The 15,372-nt window shown below is 52.8% G+C and overlaps 1 protein-coding gene across 1 annotated transcript in view; it reads right to left on the bottom strand.

Moving 5' to 3' along the window:
* The window catches only part of WNT5B (Wnt family member 5B), a 70,242-nt gene extending 69,045 nt beyond the window's left edge, over positions 1-1,197 (bottom strand). The window contains exon 1 of the mRNA XM_038154282.1: positions 858-1,197. Coding sequence (XP_038010210.1) covers positions 858-863 — 6 coding nt within the window. The 5' untranslated portion in view covers positions 864-1,197. The remainder of the gene's footprint in view (positions 1-857) is intronic.
* Positions 1,198-15,372: the final 14,175 nt, after the last annotated feature.

Below are 15,372 nucleotides of genomic sequence, written 5' to 3'. Positions count from 1 at the left end.
AGAGAGTGTGGGATGCTCATGCCCTGGTCCTGTGAAACAGGGCACACTTTCACTTCTCATCTATGCTTCCAGGGACCCTTTCCTACGCCACATGCCATGGCACATGCAGCCACACCACACAACACGGGTGAGAAGGACACTGTGGGTGCTCCCAGGAAAGCCGCTGTGCCCGTGCCCAGGGAAAGGATCCTCCTCTGACAGTAAAATCCCTGCGCTCACAGTAAGGTCCACCTCACTGGAGTAACATCTGTTTTGCGAACTCATGTCTGTCATGCCTGAGGAACATCTGTTTCATCAGCACAGCGTCTGCCACCCCGGAGGAGCATCCCTCGCGCCCCAGCAACATCCCTCACACCGGGGGCTGGCCCCTCGCACCCCGGCAGCGTCTCTCACGACACCGCAGGTCTCTCCCACCGCAGAAACACCACCAAGGCCACCCCGGGGCCACCCCGCGATCGGCCCCACCGGCTCCGGTGGCCCCTCCGCTGCCCCGCGTCGCTGTCGGGCTCACCCGGGGGTGCTGCCCCCGACGGCCCCTGCCCGCGACAGGGGCTCCGCCAGCCCGACCCCCGCAGCCCCCGCTCCGCGCCGACCGGCGGCCGCACCGGGCCGGGGGCGCCTCCGGGGGTCGGCGGCAAAGCGCGGACGCGTCCCCCGGGCTGGGAGAAGCGGCAGACCCCCGGTACCGCCCGCGCCGCCTCCCGCCCCTTCGGGGGCCGCGCAGGGAGACGCCCGGCCCCGGGACGAGCCGAGCCCGGGGGTCCGCAGCGCCCGGCGCGGCCGAACACCTCCCGGCCCCCGGCCTCCTCCTCCCGCCGCCGCCGCCCTCCTGCCGCCGGGCCGGGGCCGCCTCCTACCTGCATCTCCCGGGCGCCGCCGGCGGCAGCGGCAGGTGAGCGGGCGCCCGCGGCGGGCACGGGGCTCCGCGTCCCGCTCGGCGGCGTCGCGGCTGCCGGAGACCGCGAGGGGACGCACCTGCCCCGGGGGCCGCCGCCCCGTCGCCGCGCCGGGCCGAGCCCCCCGCCGGCTGCGAGAGGGGAGCGGGGGGACGCCGCCGGCGCTGCCCTCCCCGTGCCCGCGGCGGCGCTGGGCTCCGGCAGCGGCGGCACCGAGCGCGACTCCCGGCCGAAGTTGGCGGCGGTGGCGAGTGCCGGGCCCGGGAGGTGCCGGCGGATCCCGGGGGCTCCGGCCGCCTCCGCCCCGCCTCCCCCCGGCCCGCACCGCCCCCCGCGCCCTGCGCCCGCCCCGCCGCGGGCACCGCCGCCGCCGCCGCCGCCGCCGGGATGGGGCTCGCTGGGGGGGCCTGGCGGCTTCCCCGGGCGGGGCGGGCGGGGGGCCGGCCCGGGGCTGAGCTGCGGGCCCGCCGCCGCCGTCGGGGGGGCCGCGCTGGGGCGTGAGGGAGCGACACGGGGACGGAGCGCCGCGCTGGAGGCGACCGGGCTGGCTCCCTCCCGCCGTGCCCGGCAGCGCAGCCCCCGCAGGGACGCTCGCACGCTCCTGTGTCGCTCCCTCCCAGCGCATCCCTGCCGTGCTCCCTCGCTGGCTGCCCGGCCCCGCCGGCCGTAAGGGTCCGGCCCGCTCCGCCGCCGGAGAGCTCCGTGCCCTCCGCTTCTCGCTGTGGGGCTCCCGAGCAGCCGGCTCATGGGGCCCCTGGCCCGGGAGACGAACGTGCTGGGAGCCAAAAGCCCTCCGGTCCGGCAGCGGGTTCCCGCCAGCGGAGGGCTTTTGACCTGGTGACCTAGTGCTTCATCTCAGCAGGGATTTTTGGCATCTGTCTCCCAGTGCGGGTGGGCGGCTGGGTAGCAGTGAAGGTGTGAATGAGGCAGAGCCCGGTTCGGGGATGCTGTTGAAATAGACTGGCGAAGTTTGGCAGAGGACACAGCGCACGAAGCTCTTGATGGGGCTGGCACTCAGCAAGCACATCCATCCCTTGCGTGCAACACCAGGAATCACACTGGGGGCTGTCCCCCACCCTCCTTCCCATAAAACTTCACAGATTCGCAGCCAGATCCCGTTCTCACTTTTCCTGGCAGAAGCAGGAGTAGCTGCAGAGGCATTAGCAGGATCACCGTAAATTTATGTTGGTGTAGCTGCAAGCGGTGCCCAGCCCCCGGGACTGCCGGGCAGCTGAGTGCACGGAGACAGGATTTCCATGCCCAGTCTCCGAGCTCGGTGGCAGCTCTGCAGCAGCCAGAAGTTACACTTGTTGTGTCCAGGTCCCCGTCTCTGGGCCCCACATCGTCAGGCATCCAAAGTCCCCACACAGCAGGAGCTGCAGAGCCTCATACACAGTGCAAAGAGTACCTTGCTGCTCCTACATGTACACAGACTCACACACGTAAGGATCCAAATGGAATTACATCAGGGAGGCATTTGGCTCCCTGGAATTCCTCAGATTTGTACTGGCTTGGGACAAAATGCAGCTTGAGACGCACACTGACACAAGCATCTTGTTTCAAACAGCTCTGAGCATCCATTTGGGTTCAGAGTGGAAAGACATGAGCATTTTTAGAGGAGCAGGTAAGTGTTTGAGTACAGGCTACACACTACAAGTAATTGAAGGCTCCAAATGTCTTAATTTATGACCAACTACACCAGTGTTTCCCATCACGGCAGTCATTAATGATACTTTCTTTTAATGGGAATAGGAGATAGAGGAGGTACAGCTAGAGGTAAAGAGTAACTCAGTGTTTGTGGCAGAAAATAAGGAGCCATTGTCCTCAGTGCTGTGTAACCAGAAAGATAATAGTTGGTACAGCAAATGCCAACTAATTAGAGGGCAAAGGAAGTCTTGAAATTGCAGCTGGCTGCAGGAACTTTTAGGTGCCAGCTTTTTTTGCTCAGAGGGGAAGCCTGTTTACCCTATATGCTGCTCTTCCCTGCTTGTCTGTCAAACTTCTAGCTTGCTCCTTAAGGCTGCAGAGAGGAGAGGCAGGGTGCTGCTTTGGGGACCCAGCAAACAGCAGGGACCCCTCCTGGGGACCTGGAGGTGTGAAGGGGAGTGTAACAGATCTGAGGCTCGGTAACAAGTTGCTTGGTATGCAGAGTAATGTGCTTTTCCACTTTTGGTGCTAAAAGGACAGCTGGCCACAGCAGGCCAGCAGGCCAGAGATCCTCATCCATCCTCACAGGAATCCTCTTGGGGCTGGCACTGCTTCACACCCTGAGATGGTGTCTTACATCAGGGTTAGAGGGAGCAGACAGGGAAGGCAGAGCCACTGGACCACCAGCAGAGGTGTTTGGGCAGCGCTGGATATATGTGTTCCTTAAAACCTTCAGCTATGGGCCATGTGGATTATTCCAAAAAGAGACCAGGTTACTAAAATACCGTTCTGGCCTCGGCATTGTCCACGAGGAAGATGGGAATTCCTGCAGCTTTAATCCATCCTTGATGTGTCCACTCCTGCTGTGGTGGGATGAGAAGGGCCATTGGGAGATAGCACGTGTGTCAGGGCGTGCTGGGTGCCAGGAAGGGCAGGAGGGACAGCTGGGGTGTGCATCTCCAAACTGGGTGGGAGTGATTTCCCAGCTGACCACTTGGGGTCTTGAGAAGAGGTGAAGTGTCCTGAGCCAGCAGGAACGAGGTGCATGGCCCATCTCAGAGGTCTGTGTCTCACAAGGGGGCTGCCTTGGCAGTGCTGCCACTGCTGAGGACAAAAAACCCCACAGAATGAGCTGGTCATGGTGTTGGTGTGGGTGGGTGATGACAGGAGACCACCTTTACCTTACTGTGCCCTCTCTGCTGAAATGTCTTTGTTTTCTTCCTTCTTTTATCCTAGTCTCCCCCACAAGATTGCTTTATCCTCCACCGAAATGCCACCCTATGGATGTCATTCCACAGATGTTCACTGAAGCTATTCCTCCATCTACAGAGCAGGAGAGGTAAGAGAAGGGCACTTCTAGCCAGGGGTGATCCTTACTAGGTGTTGGGAAGAGGGGCACCAGCTGCCAGTAAGGAGGGGTTCCTGTCTCGTCTCAGCTTCCAAAGGTGGTGTCCATGTGTTATTTACACATCCTGATATGATTAAGCTTTGCTAATTCAATAATGGGCAGCATCCAGAACTGGATCTGGGCAGGATGTGGACTCCAGTCCATGACCAGAGTCTGGGATGTGACTGATACTGGTGGGAGACTCGGTACAGCACACCCAGGGAAGATGTTCATCTGCTCCCTTGCAAAAAGCAGCTTAACCCATGCAGCCCCCTGGACAGCACAAGCTGTTTTATTTCTCTTCATGTCACTGGAACATGCCTATGGCTCCAACTGTCCTCATGCTCCTCCTTCTCTTCTACTACATCTTGTGTCTGTCCCCTCCTGATCTCTGCTACCAGTGAGCAGGAACAGGGTGGGGAAGTGCTCCAACTGTTTGAGATGTGGAAATACTAAGCTCACTCTGCAGAGGAGAAGAGCAATTTAAAATGTATCAAGGAACATAAATCCCTCTCCGTTAAGGGCAGGACCCTGCAGAATATATGGAGAAGCAGGAGACCTTATCACTAGAAACTCAGCCATGTGGGTCCAACTTCTTAAAGCAGGTGTAGCCCAGTCTAGCAGTTCTGTGGTGCTCATAACCTCTCACCTCTTGGGAAGTTTCTTCCATCCCTGTTGCACCTGCACAATGATCTTTCCCCTGGTCAGCTGATCCTGTATCCAGGCTAGAGCTGAGGCAGAGATGATGCCTATCCTGGGACAGCTTTCAAGGAGAAGGAATATTCACCGTGCTTCTTTCATTGACGTGGATCTTTTTTTGTCCTTTGCCACTTGCCCCTGTTTGGGGCAAGCCTTGTGGTGGGATTACTACCAGTAGTAGAAGCAAGTGAAAGGAAGTGAATTTGTAAGGAACTGGACACGTTTCCAGCAGTGAGATTGTTATGAGTCAAGGTGGAATTCATGGAATAAAAAATCTGGAAATGGAAAAAAAAAAAAAAATTGAGTTCCTGCCAAAGGAGAGCTCATTCCAGACAAGCTACCTGATCTGACCTGCCTTGCAGGTGTGAAAACCTTCATTGACCCACCCCCACATTCTCTACCTGCCCTTGCAAACACCAAAGGAAAGCACCACCTCATTCGCAGCCTCGTGGGAAGCAGCCAACTTCCTTGGAGCATAGAGCTCATGACCTGAGAATCTGTGGCACTCCACAAAAGGAAATATAGGCTAAACATCTAAAACATTTTCTAATGTTGACGTCTTTCAAATGATGGAATTGTCTCCCCAGGGACACGTGGATGCTCCACTCCTTGAGTCAGAGGGGCAGGACCCGACAGTGCAGGGGAGGGAGAGGTATTGTTGGGAACCTCACTGCTCCTGTACCAGGGAGAGACAGCGAGGGGGGAGAGGAAATGAATTAGATGACTTGAATCATTTCCAGCTCTAATTGCTATGATTTTGCAGTAGTTTTCCCAGCCCCAAGTATAACATTAACCATCAAAGCACGACTTCACTCACGGTCAATTAAACCAGGATTCATCTGGCTTGACATCACCAAGAAAAATCCATCCTGGACTCAGGGACACCCCGCTGAGAGAAGACAGGAGCCAGACTGGGGCTGGTCACTGGTCATCCTGTGGGAGAGGCAGAAGCTGCTGCCTTTAGAGGTGGACATCTCCAAGTATTCTCTTCCCTTCTGCCAGCACAGGACACAAAGAGAATGCAGCAAATGTATGATGTGCAAACACCTTTCCTCACCTCAGCGATGCACTAGTGGGGTCCCTGGGATTGATCTCCCCATCTGCATGGTCCTGCTGGCTGGAGGGCTGCTCCAGAGGTCAGATGAGATAGCCTGCAATGCTGGCTGACATGTGCAGCCTTGCCAGAGCCAGGGCTCTCCACATTCAGTGGCTACACTTTACCCTCTGTCCAGTTTGCCCCTGGTCTCCTGGGCCTCCAACACGCAGATCTGGGAACCCATCAAGGGATTCAGTGTCTGGAGCTGCATTTCCAAATGCCGAGGTCCACGGGGTGGAGAGCAGGCCAGGGAATGGCTGTCCCACAGCAGCTCTCCTCCTTGCCACTCCATGCTCTTCCTCCACAGTCCTGGTGCAAAGGGGGTGACCCATGCCATTTACTGGGTTTAAAAAACCAAGAGATGAAGTAACAGGAAGCCCTTGTGAAGACTCTGGGGTTTAAAGGACACAGCAGTAACCAGGCTGACCTGGTGGCTGCTGTGGGGTGAAGCCCTGGCTTGCCTGTCTCCATGAATGTCGGTAGCAAGGCTGGGGAGAGCACAGAGAGTTCAGGTCTCCTCATTTAGCCCTTTAATCATTAGACAGGCACTCCCAGCAGCAGGTTCTGTGGGCTGGCTGAGTTAAACTGTAACTGCCCCCCTCGACGGCCCCCGCCAGGATCCCTGGCTCCAGGGACCAGGGCAGCACCAGCCTCCCACCGAGTCCCACCAGCCCTCACTGCCGGCTGGCAGGGACAGCCCGAGCACAGGCTGCTGTGGGAGAGCATAGGGATGGATAGGGCCCTCTTGGGTTTTGTTCCACGGAGCTGGGAGAGCTCCCCCATCCCTCCCTGCTATGGACAGATAAGCATCACCTGTCCCATGGCACTGCTGGGCAAGGGGGACAGGAGATGGCCCAGGGTCCCAAGCCTTGGCACATACGGAGCACAGCTCCGTGGTGTGGGGAGGCACAGGGCCATGGCCATAGCCAGACAGTGAGGTAATCTGCCCTGAGTTCCCTCCTCTCGGACCAAGTCCCTCAGTCTCTTCTGCTTGGCTTAAACCCCGAGGTGAAGAGTTGTACATCCTTTCCAAAGTTTTTATCGGCATGAATTATGAAAACTCTGGATACTCCTATTGTCCGTGTGAATGGCTGATCCAGTGCTGAACTCTTCCTTCTTGGCCTCCCCTGCTTCCTGTGGTAACGAGCTCCGCAGTGCAATTAAACATGGGCTGTGCTGGCCATGGGATGGGCTTCAGCAGGGGCCACAGCTCGTGGGTGTGCAGCAGAGCTGTGTGTGTGTGCAGAGAGGTGACAGTGCCCCCCTGCCTGCTCCCAGCCCCAGGGCACAGCCAGTGCTGGGGCTGGCACCCTGCGCCTCCCTCAATGCCCGACTGCCAGGGAAGGATGAAACCCAGACTCCTCCCCTGCCCCGCTCAGAAGGGCATGGTTGCCCTGCCAGCCCTCTCCCTCCACATTAGTGGAGTGATGCTGAATCCCACAAATCTGGCAAGAAGATGTCTCCCAACAGCTGAGCATCCACAGGTGGTTTTGAGGAAAGTGCACACAAGGCTCTAGCTGGGATCTGTCAGAGACAGATGAGCTCCAGCATCCCTTTCTCCTGTAGCTGAGCAGGGGTGGAGGGGATGTGTGTCTTTCCCTTTTCCCTTTTCCCTTTTCCCTTTCCTTTCCTTTCCTTTCCTTTCCTTTCCTTTCCTTTCCTTTCCTTTCCTTTCCTTTCCTTTCCTTTCCTTTCCTTTCCTTTCCTTTCCTTTCCTTTCCTTTCCTTTCCTTTCCTTTCCTTTCCTTTCCTTTCCTTTCCTTTCCTTTCCTTTCCTTTCCTTCCTCAGTCTTCCATAATTTTTTCCTTTGAAAGGTAGGCAGGCCTCTGGCTGGATCTAGCACTGATGAGAGGGAAGGGGATTATTCTCCTGATAATCACTGGGATTTTTACCACTCAGCAACTTCAGCTAAAGGAGGAAACAAGCACAATTCAGACATTGCATCCAGCTTTCCCATGGAGCATGGAGATGCTAGGGGGTCATGCTAGGGGAGAGAAGCTCAGGATGGACAAAGACAGTCCAGCCTCCTCTCCCTGCCTGGCCCCACAGGCTCTGCTGCAGGGGGTACGGAGGGCAGAACCCCGCAAACCCCAAACCTGGGGTGAGAGCCACTCCCTGGGCTTGCTTGGTGCCTCTGCGTCCCTGCTGGCTTGGGCACTCCGGGCTGCAGGGCCAGCCTGACACCCTGGTGGCCCTGGGGACACACCGGTGATGCAGCTGGCTTCTGGGGAGGGTGGCACATTCTCTGTGGCCTGGCAGGGGGAAGGGAAGGAAGTGAAATGTGCTGAGACACCAAGCCAGGAGGGCGCGACCAGTGCCGCCCTGCCACCAGTGCCACCAGTGCCACCAGTGCCACCCTGCCACCAGGCAGCTGAGGCAGTGGGCAGGGGCTGGATGAGGTGGGAGCATCACTGTGCAGAGCAGGACAGTGTTAGGAGGTGTTAGGTCTGACTGTGAGGCTGCAGAGGGAGGATCAGGGCAGCAGGCAGGGAGATCTGTGATATAATGTGTCTGCCAGGCCTGTGATTGCTGGTGCTGCCTGGGAGGGATGTCACACAGCCTAGGGACAGGCACTATTTACAGCTAGTGAAGCCACAGCACATTTCCTGTTTTTATTTCTGGGTCCCACAAATCCCAGGGACACACTGGAGAGTGTCAGCGAGGCTCTGCAGCTCCTGGCTGTGCTGCTCTCAGGTCCTCCTGCAAACCAACCTGGTGCTGATAAACCCTTTGTATGAAAACCACCGTGTTTTAGAGGCTCCAAAGTGCTCTTTGATGACAAATGCCTTTGCTTAATAGTCTCACCTTCACAGTGAGAGCTGAAGGGAACACAGGTATAATCCCTGGACACTGAAACTTCTAAATAAATAAAATAAATAAATAGCATGGGTAATACATGGGCTTACACAAGCACTAGCACTAAAACACACCAAGGTGGAGGCAGAGATGGAAACTACCATAACCAAAGCACCAGTGCAGTCACAAGATACAAAGAAGGAAGAAGCCACATGGCAATAGATGTTTTTCTTCCAAGGCACTCAGATATTGTCATGAACATGGTCCTGGGGCCCAGCCACCAGACAAATGGACACTGATGCTCCCACAGCACAAGCAGCCCTTGGCACATCTCAAGGGCTTGTTCATGGAAAAAGTGTGTGTGTGTATGTATATATTTACACATGCAAGAAACTGAAGATGTAGAAACCAATGGGTTCTAGCTCAGAATCCTCTCATGTACTCTTGCAAAGGTAAAATTAAAACCACCAGAGTTCCCCCATGTAATTTAAGTGCAATTGTGTATGCATTCTGTATTTTCTGTGGTTGACAGCCTGAGGTGATGACTCTGAATTTTCAGCTCGAGACATGGATTTTCCAGGATGTGCACAGCACCTACCTGCTAACACCACTTGTGGCATCTGAAGTTACAGCAAATCAGTAAATGTTTCATCACATCCTGGGACTGTAATTATACACACCTGCAAAAAACCAGAGAAAAACTCCCCAAAAAACCCAAAGCAAAAAATCCCCAAACCCAAAGAAGCCCACAAAAATGGAAGACACCATGATTCATGCCCCCAAAATGTATTTGCTCATGTGCTTAAGATCTTGTTTTTCACTCTGGAAGGACCTTTTTTTGTGGATTTGATTCTTGTTTCTAGGCCTTTGTTGTTCACTGAAGCCACATTTTTCTATATTTCCCTCCAGCAATGAGAGCTGGAATTCTCTTTTTTGGGTTTCTTTCTGTGGTAAATGCAGATGAGGACCCCCTTTTCCATCACAGGGCTTCAGGGGGCTGTGTTTGGAAGAACCAAATGTCATGGAAGATTGTAACCTTGTGTTTTGGCAACCTTCAAGACACAGCCTGTATATAATCCCTGTTATAGCAGCATGAATAACGTCAGGCACAGAGATCTGTGGAGAGCAAATAAGCTTTTGTGAGGTTCAGAGAGCTCAGACCTGCCTCTCGTGGACCTTCTTGAGGATCTAAAATTGGGGTTTATGGGGGAGCACATCATTGTGGTGAGTTATGGGAACCTTCCCAAGCACACTAAACCCCCAGGCATCAGAGCTCCATTTAGAGGCCTGAAGTGCAGCTGGTACATGCTGACAGAGCAGGGGGAGCTGGCCTTTGGCACATCTTTGGCTGATTTGCTCTGCATTTTCTTATATTTCCTCAGCTCTTCCGTGTTGAGAAGGTGTTAGCAGTTAATGGAGTTGGGGCTGCAGTGCGGGCGTGCTTCAGGACACACGGACAGCCCGGACCAGATCAGGTTTGGCTCCAAGCTGGGCATGAAGTGGTGGCTGTCACTGACTCTTCACACGTCCACACGTCCTCCCAAACGACTTGTGACACCCTGGCTGTGCAGTGCCAGGCTGCAGCACACCCACAGCCACACAGCTCCCAGGCTCCATCCTGCCCCAACTCGCCCAGATACCATCTGGAGATTGCACACCTCACCGTGAGCACGAGCAATAGGTCTGTGCTGAACAAGGCCTCTCACCAGGAAAACAAAGCCAGGGAAAGCTGGCGTCATCCTCTCGAGCCCCTGTCACTGCTGAGCCGTAAGCAAAGGCAGAGGAAAGCTCTGGCTCAGCGTTGGGCTGGCTCACTTTGCTGCACCAAAGGACCCAGGACTGGTTTCACAATGAAGTCATGGTCCCGTCTGTCACTCACACAGAGGAAGCCTCTGGGTCACCCGTGGTGACATTAGTCTGCAGCTGCACAGGTGGCTTTGATCTGCTCTTCTGACAGATGAGCATAAACCACTGTGTTACCACTCCTGTTGTCAGGAGTCATCACTTCATCAGCTAAATGTTGGAACCCAGGGCACAGGGAATATTTCTCTGCCTGTCCTGAGGGGTCCTGGCTCCCAGGGAAGCGCTGCCTTTAACCTTCGCCCACGGAGGAAGCTTCCAAGCCTTTGGGAAGGATTGGAGTCTACAAGTGTGTCAACTAGATAATTGAGAATAGTGTAGTCGTCACAGGGTGAGACATTTAGAGTTTTGGGATTTTAGTATAGAAGTAGATAGGACATAAAATGGAGGATCTTGGCATTGTCTGAGCTTCCTCTTCTTCTTCATCGACTCCATTTTCTGCAGTGTTGGTTGCACAGGGTGATTGGTTGTGGGAAGCTACAGTGCAGAGGTTACAGGGACAGACAGTTATTGGTAGAAAGGTAGAAATAAAATATGTTCTAAGAGATAATTGGATAAAACAGCCTTAAAGGACCATTTTTGCTGTACTTTCTTGCCCTTTAAGTCTGCTGCAGACGGTGTGCTGAACTTCTGAGAAGATAAAAATAAACAGCCACTTGAAGACCGAAAAAAGTCCTGTGCATCTCCCAGTCCAGAACTGTTAAAAAGAGGTTTTCCCCCATCAGGGGAGCCTAGGGGGCTCCGAGGGGCCACACAACTAAAGGAGGAAATTAGGGCCTCCAGCCATAAGGGTGAGGAGTAGCTTCTCCCTGGCACCTTGAAGTTACTGAGCTTGGCTTGGGCTGCTGGGGGCAGACTGCAAAGGCTGCCATTGCGTTGGCTGCACCCCATCTCCAACATCCTCCAGCTGGCAAGGTGCTTGCTCCCACAGTTCAGTGTGAAGCCGGCAGCTGCTGCCTGTCCCTGGCACACCTGGCTTGTGGGCTGGGTGAGCAGCCACACCCTCCTCAGGTCCATGAGGAACCAGGAGTGACAAATATCAATCCCTCCCTGCTGCACCAGGCATGGATTCCTGAGGGAAGATGTGAATTGCATTCCATTTTGCTGACAAATGCCAGTTTTTTCATTTCCTCTAGGTTCCTCCAGGGTCTAGTGAGGGGGCTGTTTTGGATGCAAGGTGTCTTGCTGCCAAACTAACAGGAGAGGACCTTTCAGAGGGCACTGGTAGAAAGCACAGCCTGTGGGATGCTATATCAGTGATGGAGGGTTTTGAAGGCACAATGGGAAAGAGTTTTTTATAGTCTTTCTTTTATCTGTGGTCAAGGCTTCTCATATCACTGGGGCAGGAAAAAGAGGCATCTTGTAGTGTTGTACTAGAAATGGTCACAAAGAAGTTTGCAGGAGACACCAACTTGTTCCTGCCATCTCCTGAAGGAGCAGCCGCACCAAGTGCTTTGGGGTAGCAGTTCTTGTGCTTGCCACGCCTGCCAGGTCCCTGAAGGCTGCCCAAAGTAACCAGCAAACCCCTTGTTTGTGACTACTTTGGATTAAAAAATAAAGATAACAGAATCGGGTGCTGCTTTCTGAGGCACGCAGAAAGCTGGCAGAGCTGAAAACCCGGGCACTACTGCCTGAAAGCATTTTGCTGGTTTGTCATCTGAGGAGACAATGGGAGTCATGGAGTTACTACTGCTGAACAGATTGCTGCAAGTGAGCTGAGCCCTGGCAACTGGCAGGAAGTGTGCTCCTAGCCCCACACAAATCCAAAGCATGGATGGCAGCTGACACAGCAGCTGCCAGCTGCCATTGTCCCCTCTGGCCTTGCTGAGCAGAAAGACCTTGCCATGGTCATACATCATCCTCACTGGAGAGTCTTGGTTTTCCATACAAAACCCTGTTGTAGGGCCTCCTCTGATGCAGACAATCAAGATACCAGCATGAATTCCCACTCACCCTGGTTCACTTTACATCTTTGGAGCCCCAGGAGCCTGTAAAGACACGAGTATTCACCAGAGGCACCTTGGGAGCAGAGCCCAGCTCTGCACAAACCTGATAAGATCTTGGTTACTACTTCAGCTGCATTCTGCTAAAAATCCTTAAACAATACCAAAAGAAAATACCAAATATATATATATTATATATACCAATACCAAATGGAATATAATACCAAAAGAAAAAGGGGAAAGAGAATATCATGTACAAGTATCGTTCTTGTGGAATTATACACAAGAGAGTAGCTCCCCAAATAAACTCCTTGGTAGAGTCAAAATTATTGAGCAGTCACTCAGGCATCAGACTGGGTGAGAGAGCAGCAATGCAGACATTCATTTGTGATGCTGTGCTACAGCTGAACCCCCTGGCTTTGGTGGGTGAGTGGAAGTTCCCTGGCTGCTCCTGCTGCTGAGCCCTGGCTCTCTCTGAAAACCACCTTACACAGTCACCACTTGGATTGGGAAAACAGACCTGAATCCAAAATATGCTACTTTATAATGAAGGTTATCAGTAAAAGTGGCAACAGTTCAAAATATCCACAGAAGGAGCTTTCTCAAACTTCCATGACTACCAGCACACTCGTAGTAACTATTAATGGCAAATTAGTTAAATCATAGATGAATGGCATGAATGGCTGATTGAAGTCACGTGGGGACTAAAAAAATGAGATGCTGAAATTAAATTTACCTCCTTCTGCACTTTGCACCCAGTCTGTAAATCCCACGTGCGTGTACTGCACATTCTCTGGTCACTGAGTATCCGATGCAGCATTCTGGAGCTCTTTGCAACTGCAGCCTACAAGTGTCTGCAAACATGTGCCCCTTCTGTGACGTGTCAGTCACGTCAGCTGTCAGGTGGTCTCAAATATTTCATATGGGACTTGGAGAAGGGCTTGTGCTGCTGCCAGGAATGACCTGGCTGGGAAAGTCAATGTGCTTTGTAGACAATACGGAAGAACAGAGGAAGAACATCCACTTACCTCTGCTTTAATATCAAATCATATCTCCAAGTCTTTGAATTCCTGACAAGCCTCAGGCAGTCCACGGTGTGTGATCACAGTTAAAGCTCAGCTCTGTGGCTGAAGAAACAGAACTCCTCTTTGCTAGGTGAAGAATTGGGTTATCAAACCCACCAGAAATAAGTGGGGGCAATTACAGGTCAGAGATATGGGCATGGGGAAGTGCTGGAATGCTCAGGGAGCAACAGCACAAACAGGAGCAGCCCTCCTAATGTCTAAGCTACCACTAGCATGAGGGATAATTTAAAGAACCAAAGTAATGAGAGGCTTGTGACAGAGAACTGGTGGTCTTGGATGGCAGCAGTGGTAGGGTTTGGACAATTACCAGTTCAAAGAAATCAATTCATCCTGCACACCTAATGAAGGAAGCAAAAAAATAGTTACATAAATACCTGACTGAAAATTGCATCACGGACATATTAGGCATGAAGTCATGTAGATTTTCCAGTTTCCAGACCTTTGCCATTGCAGGTTTGGCATTCTTGAAGCATGGTTTCCAGTGGGCAGCTCTGTGTATTTATATGTGATCACACGGATGGGCACAGACACATATGTCCATATGTGCACTCCAGTGCATTGAGCTACAAGAGGATACACTGCTTAGAGCTCAAACCAGCTTCTGTGCATTATATAAGAGAGGTTAAGAGCGTTCATATACATTCCAAGACTTGTGGCTCCCCAGAATGGTGTGCCCTTACAGAAAATGAAGGGTTTACTCCAGCTGAACAAAAATCCTTCTAGGATGGGTTTTGAGCTACAGCAGCCACCCATCCTTTTTAGCAATACATAAAGAAGCCAAAGGTTTTTTTTTAACTTGCCTTGTCATGAGATTTGTGTCCACAGACATTTTTGGAGCTGAATTCCCACTGAAGTAAGCGACAACTTCACACAAATGGGCTGCAGTACCTGGGCCTAAATATTTAACTTCTTAGTCAACCTTCTAGAACAGCTTTAATGCTTGCAACTGTAAACATTGGGAAAAGCTACTGCTCATGTACTTAAAACCAGATGGACTCAAAGCCCACGCCCTGAGGATCACTTGCTGGAACCCCACAGCTACACCCAAGCTGGTCCCAGCTGTTCCACTTATGTTCTATGATCCATCACCAGGATATTCAGAAATAAGGTCTACCAACACAATGTGTATGGCTCTGTTTGCTTGATATGCAAAAAGGTTGTTTGCACCTAAATTTAGTATATCCACCTACAAAACATTCAGTTTCCCAGGTTATATGCCCTACTTGATTTTGAGGGTTTCTAAAGACATTAAAGAAAGAGGACTTTGGCTATTTGCCTGAGATTTCTAAACATCCTGAAGCCCAGTGAGAAGACCTACTTGATGTCTCAAAATCCCAGTCTAAAGGTCACTAGTCACATACAGATCATTAGCATGGGCAATTGGCTTTAGTTACTGTTTTGGGGTAATCACTGGACTGGCTGATGCACCTCTACAGCTTCAATTCCCATAAGCAAAAGGCATCTGCAGCACAAGCGCAGCAGATCCTGTCAGAAACAGGAGATCCTAAATATGCAGCTTCTCCCAGTGGATTGCAGATGTGGTTTCAGCAGTTCCCCTGACTGATGTGATTTGGAAAAGCAGGTTTTCTCAAGTCATCCTGGCTGGAGCACTGCAGAAGGCCCATGTTTAATCAGGAACCAGGGCAACAAAAGGGCTGTGCACACCCCTACAAACCTATCTGCAAAGGAAAATATTTCAAATCTGCGTGTGCTTGATCCCAGGGCTGACAATTTGCTGTTTCCACTGCTGCCTTGCCTGTTCAGTGTCACAGTAGCTGCAGTCAACACAGACAATTCTGTTCAGATGCCTCGTGTTTTACTGCACAATACATGAAATGTAACCTGATAAGGCACAAAAGGCGTTTGCATCTTCTCTTTTCAGCACGAACAGTGTTATTGTTCTGGGCCATCCAAAACATGAGTCAGCCTGCGGGGACACGGCCCTGAACTCGCCAAGCAGCA

This window comes from Motacilla alba, chromosome 1A (genome assembly GCF_015832195.1).
Source record: "Motacilla alba alba isolate MOTALB_02 chromosome 1A, Motacilla_alba_V1.0_pri, whole genome shotgun sequence".
Classification (NCBI taxonomy): Eukaryota; Metazoa; Chordata; class Aves; order Passeriformes; family Motacillidae; genus Motacilla; species Motacilla alba.
This window is presented reverse-complemented; position numbering and strand designations above follow the sequence as displayed.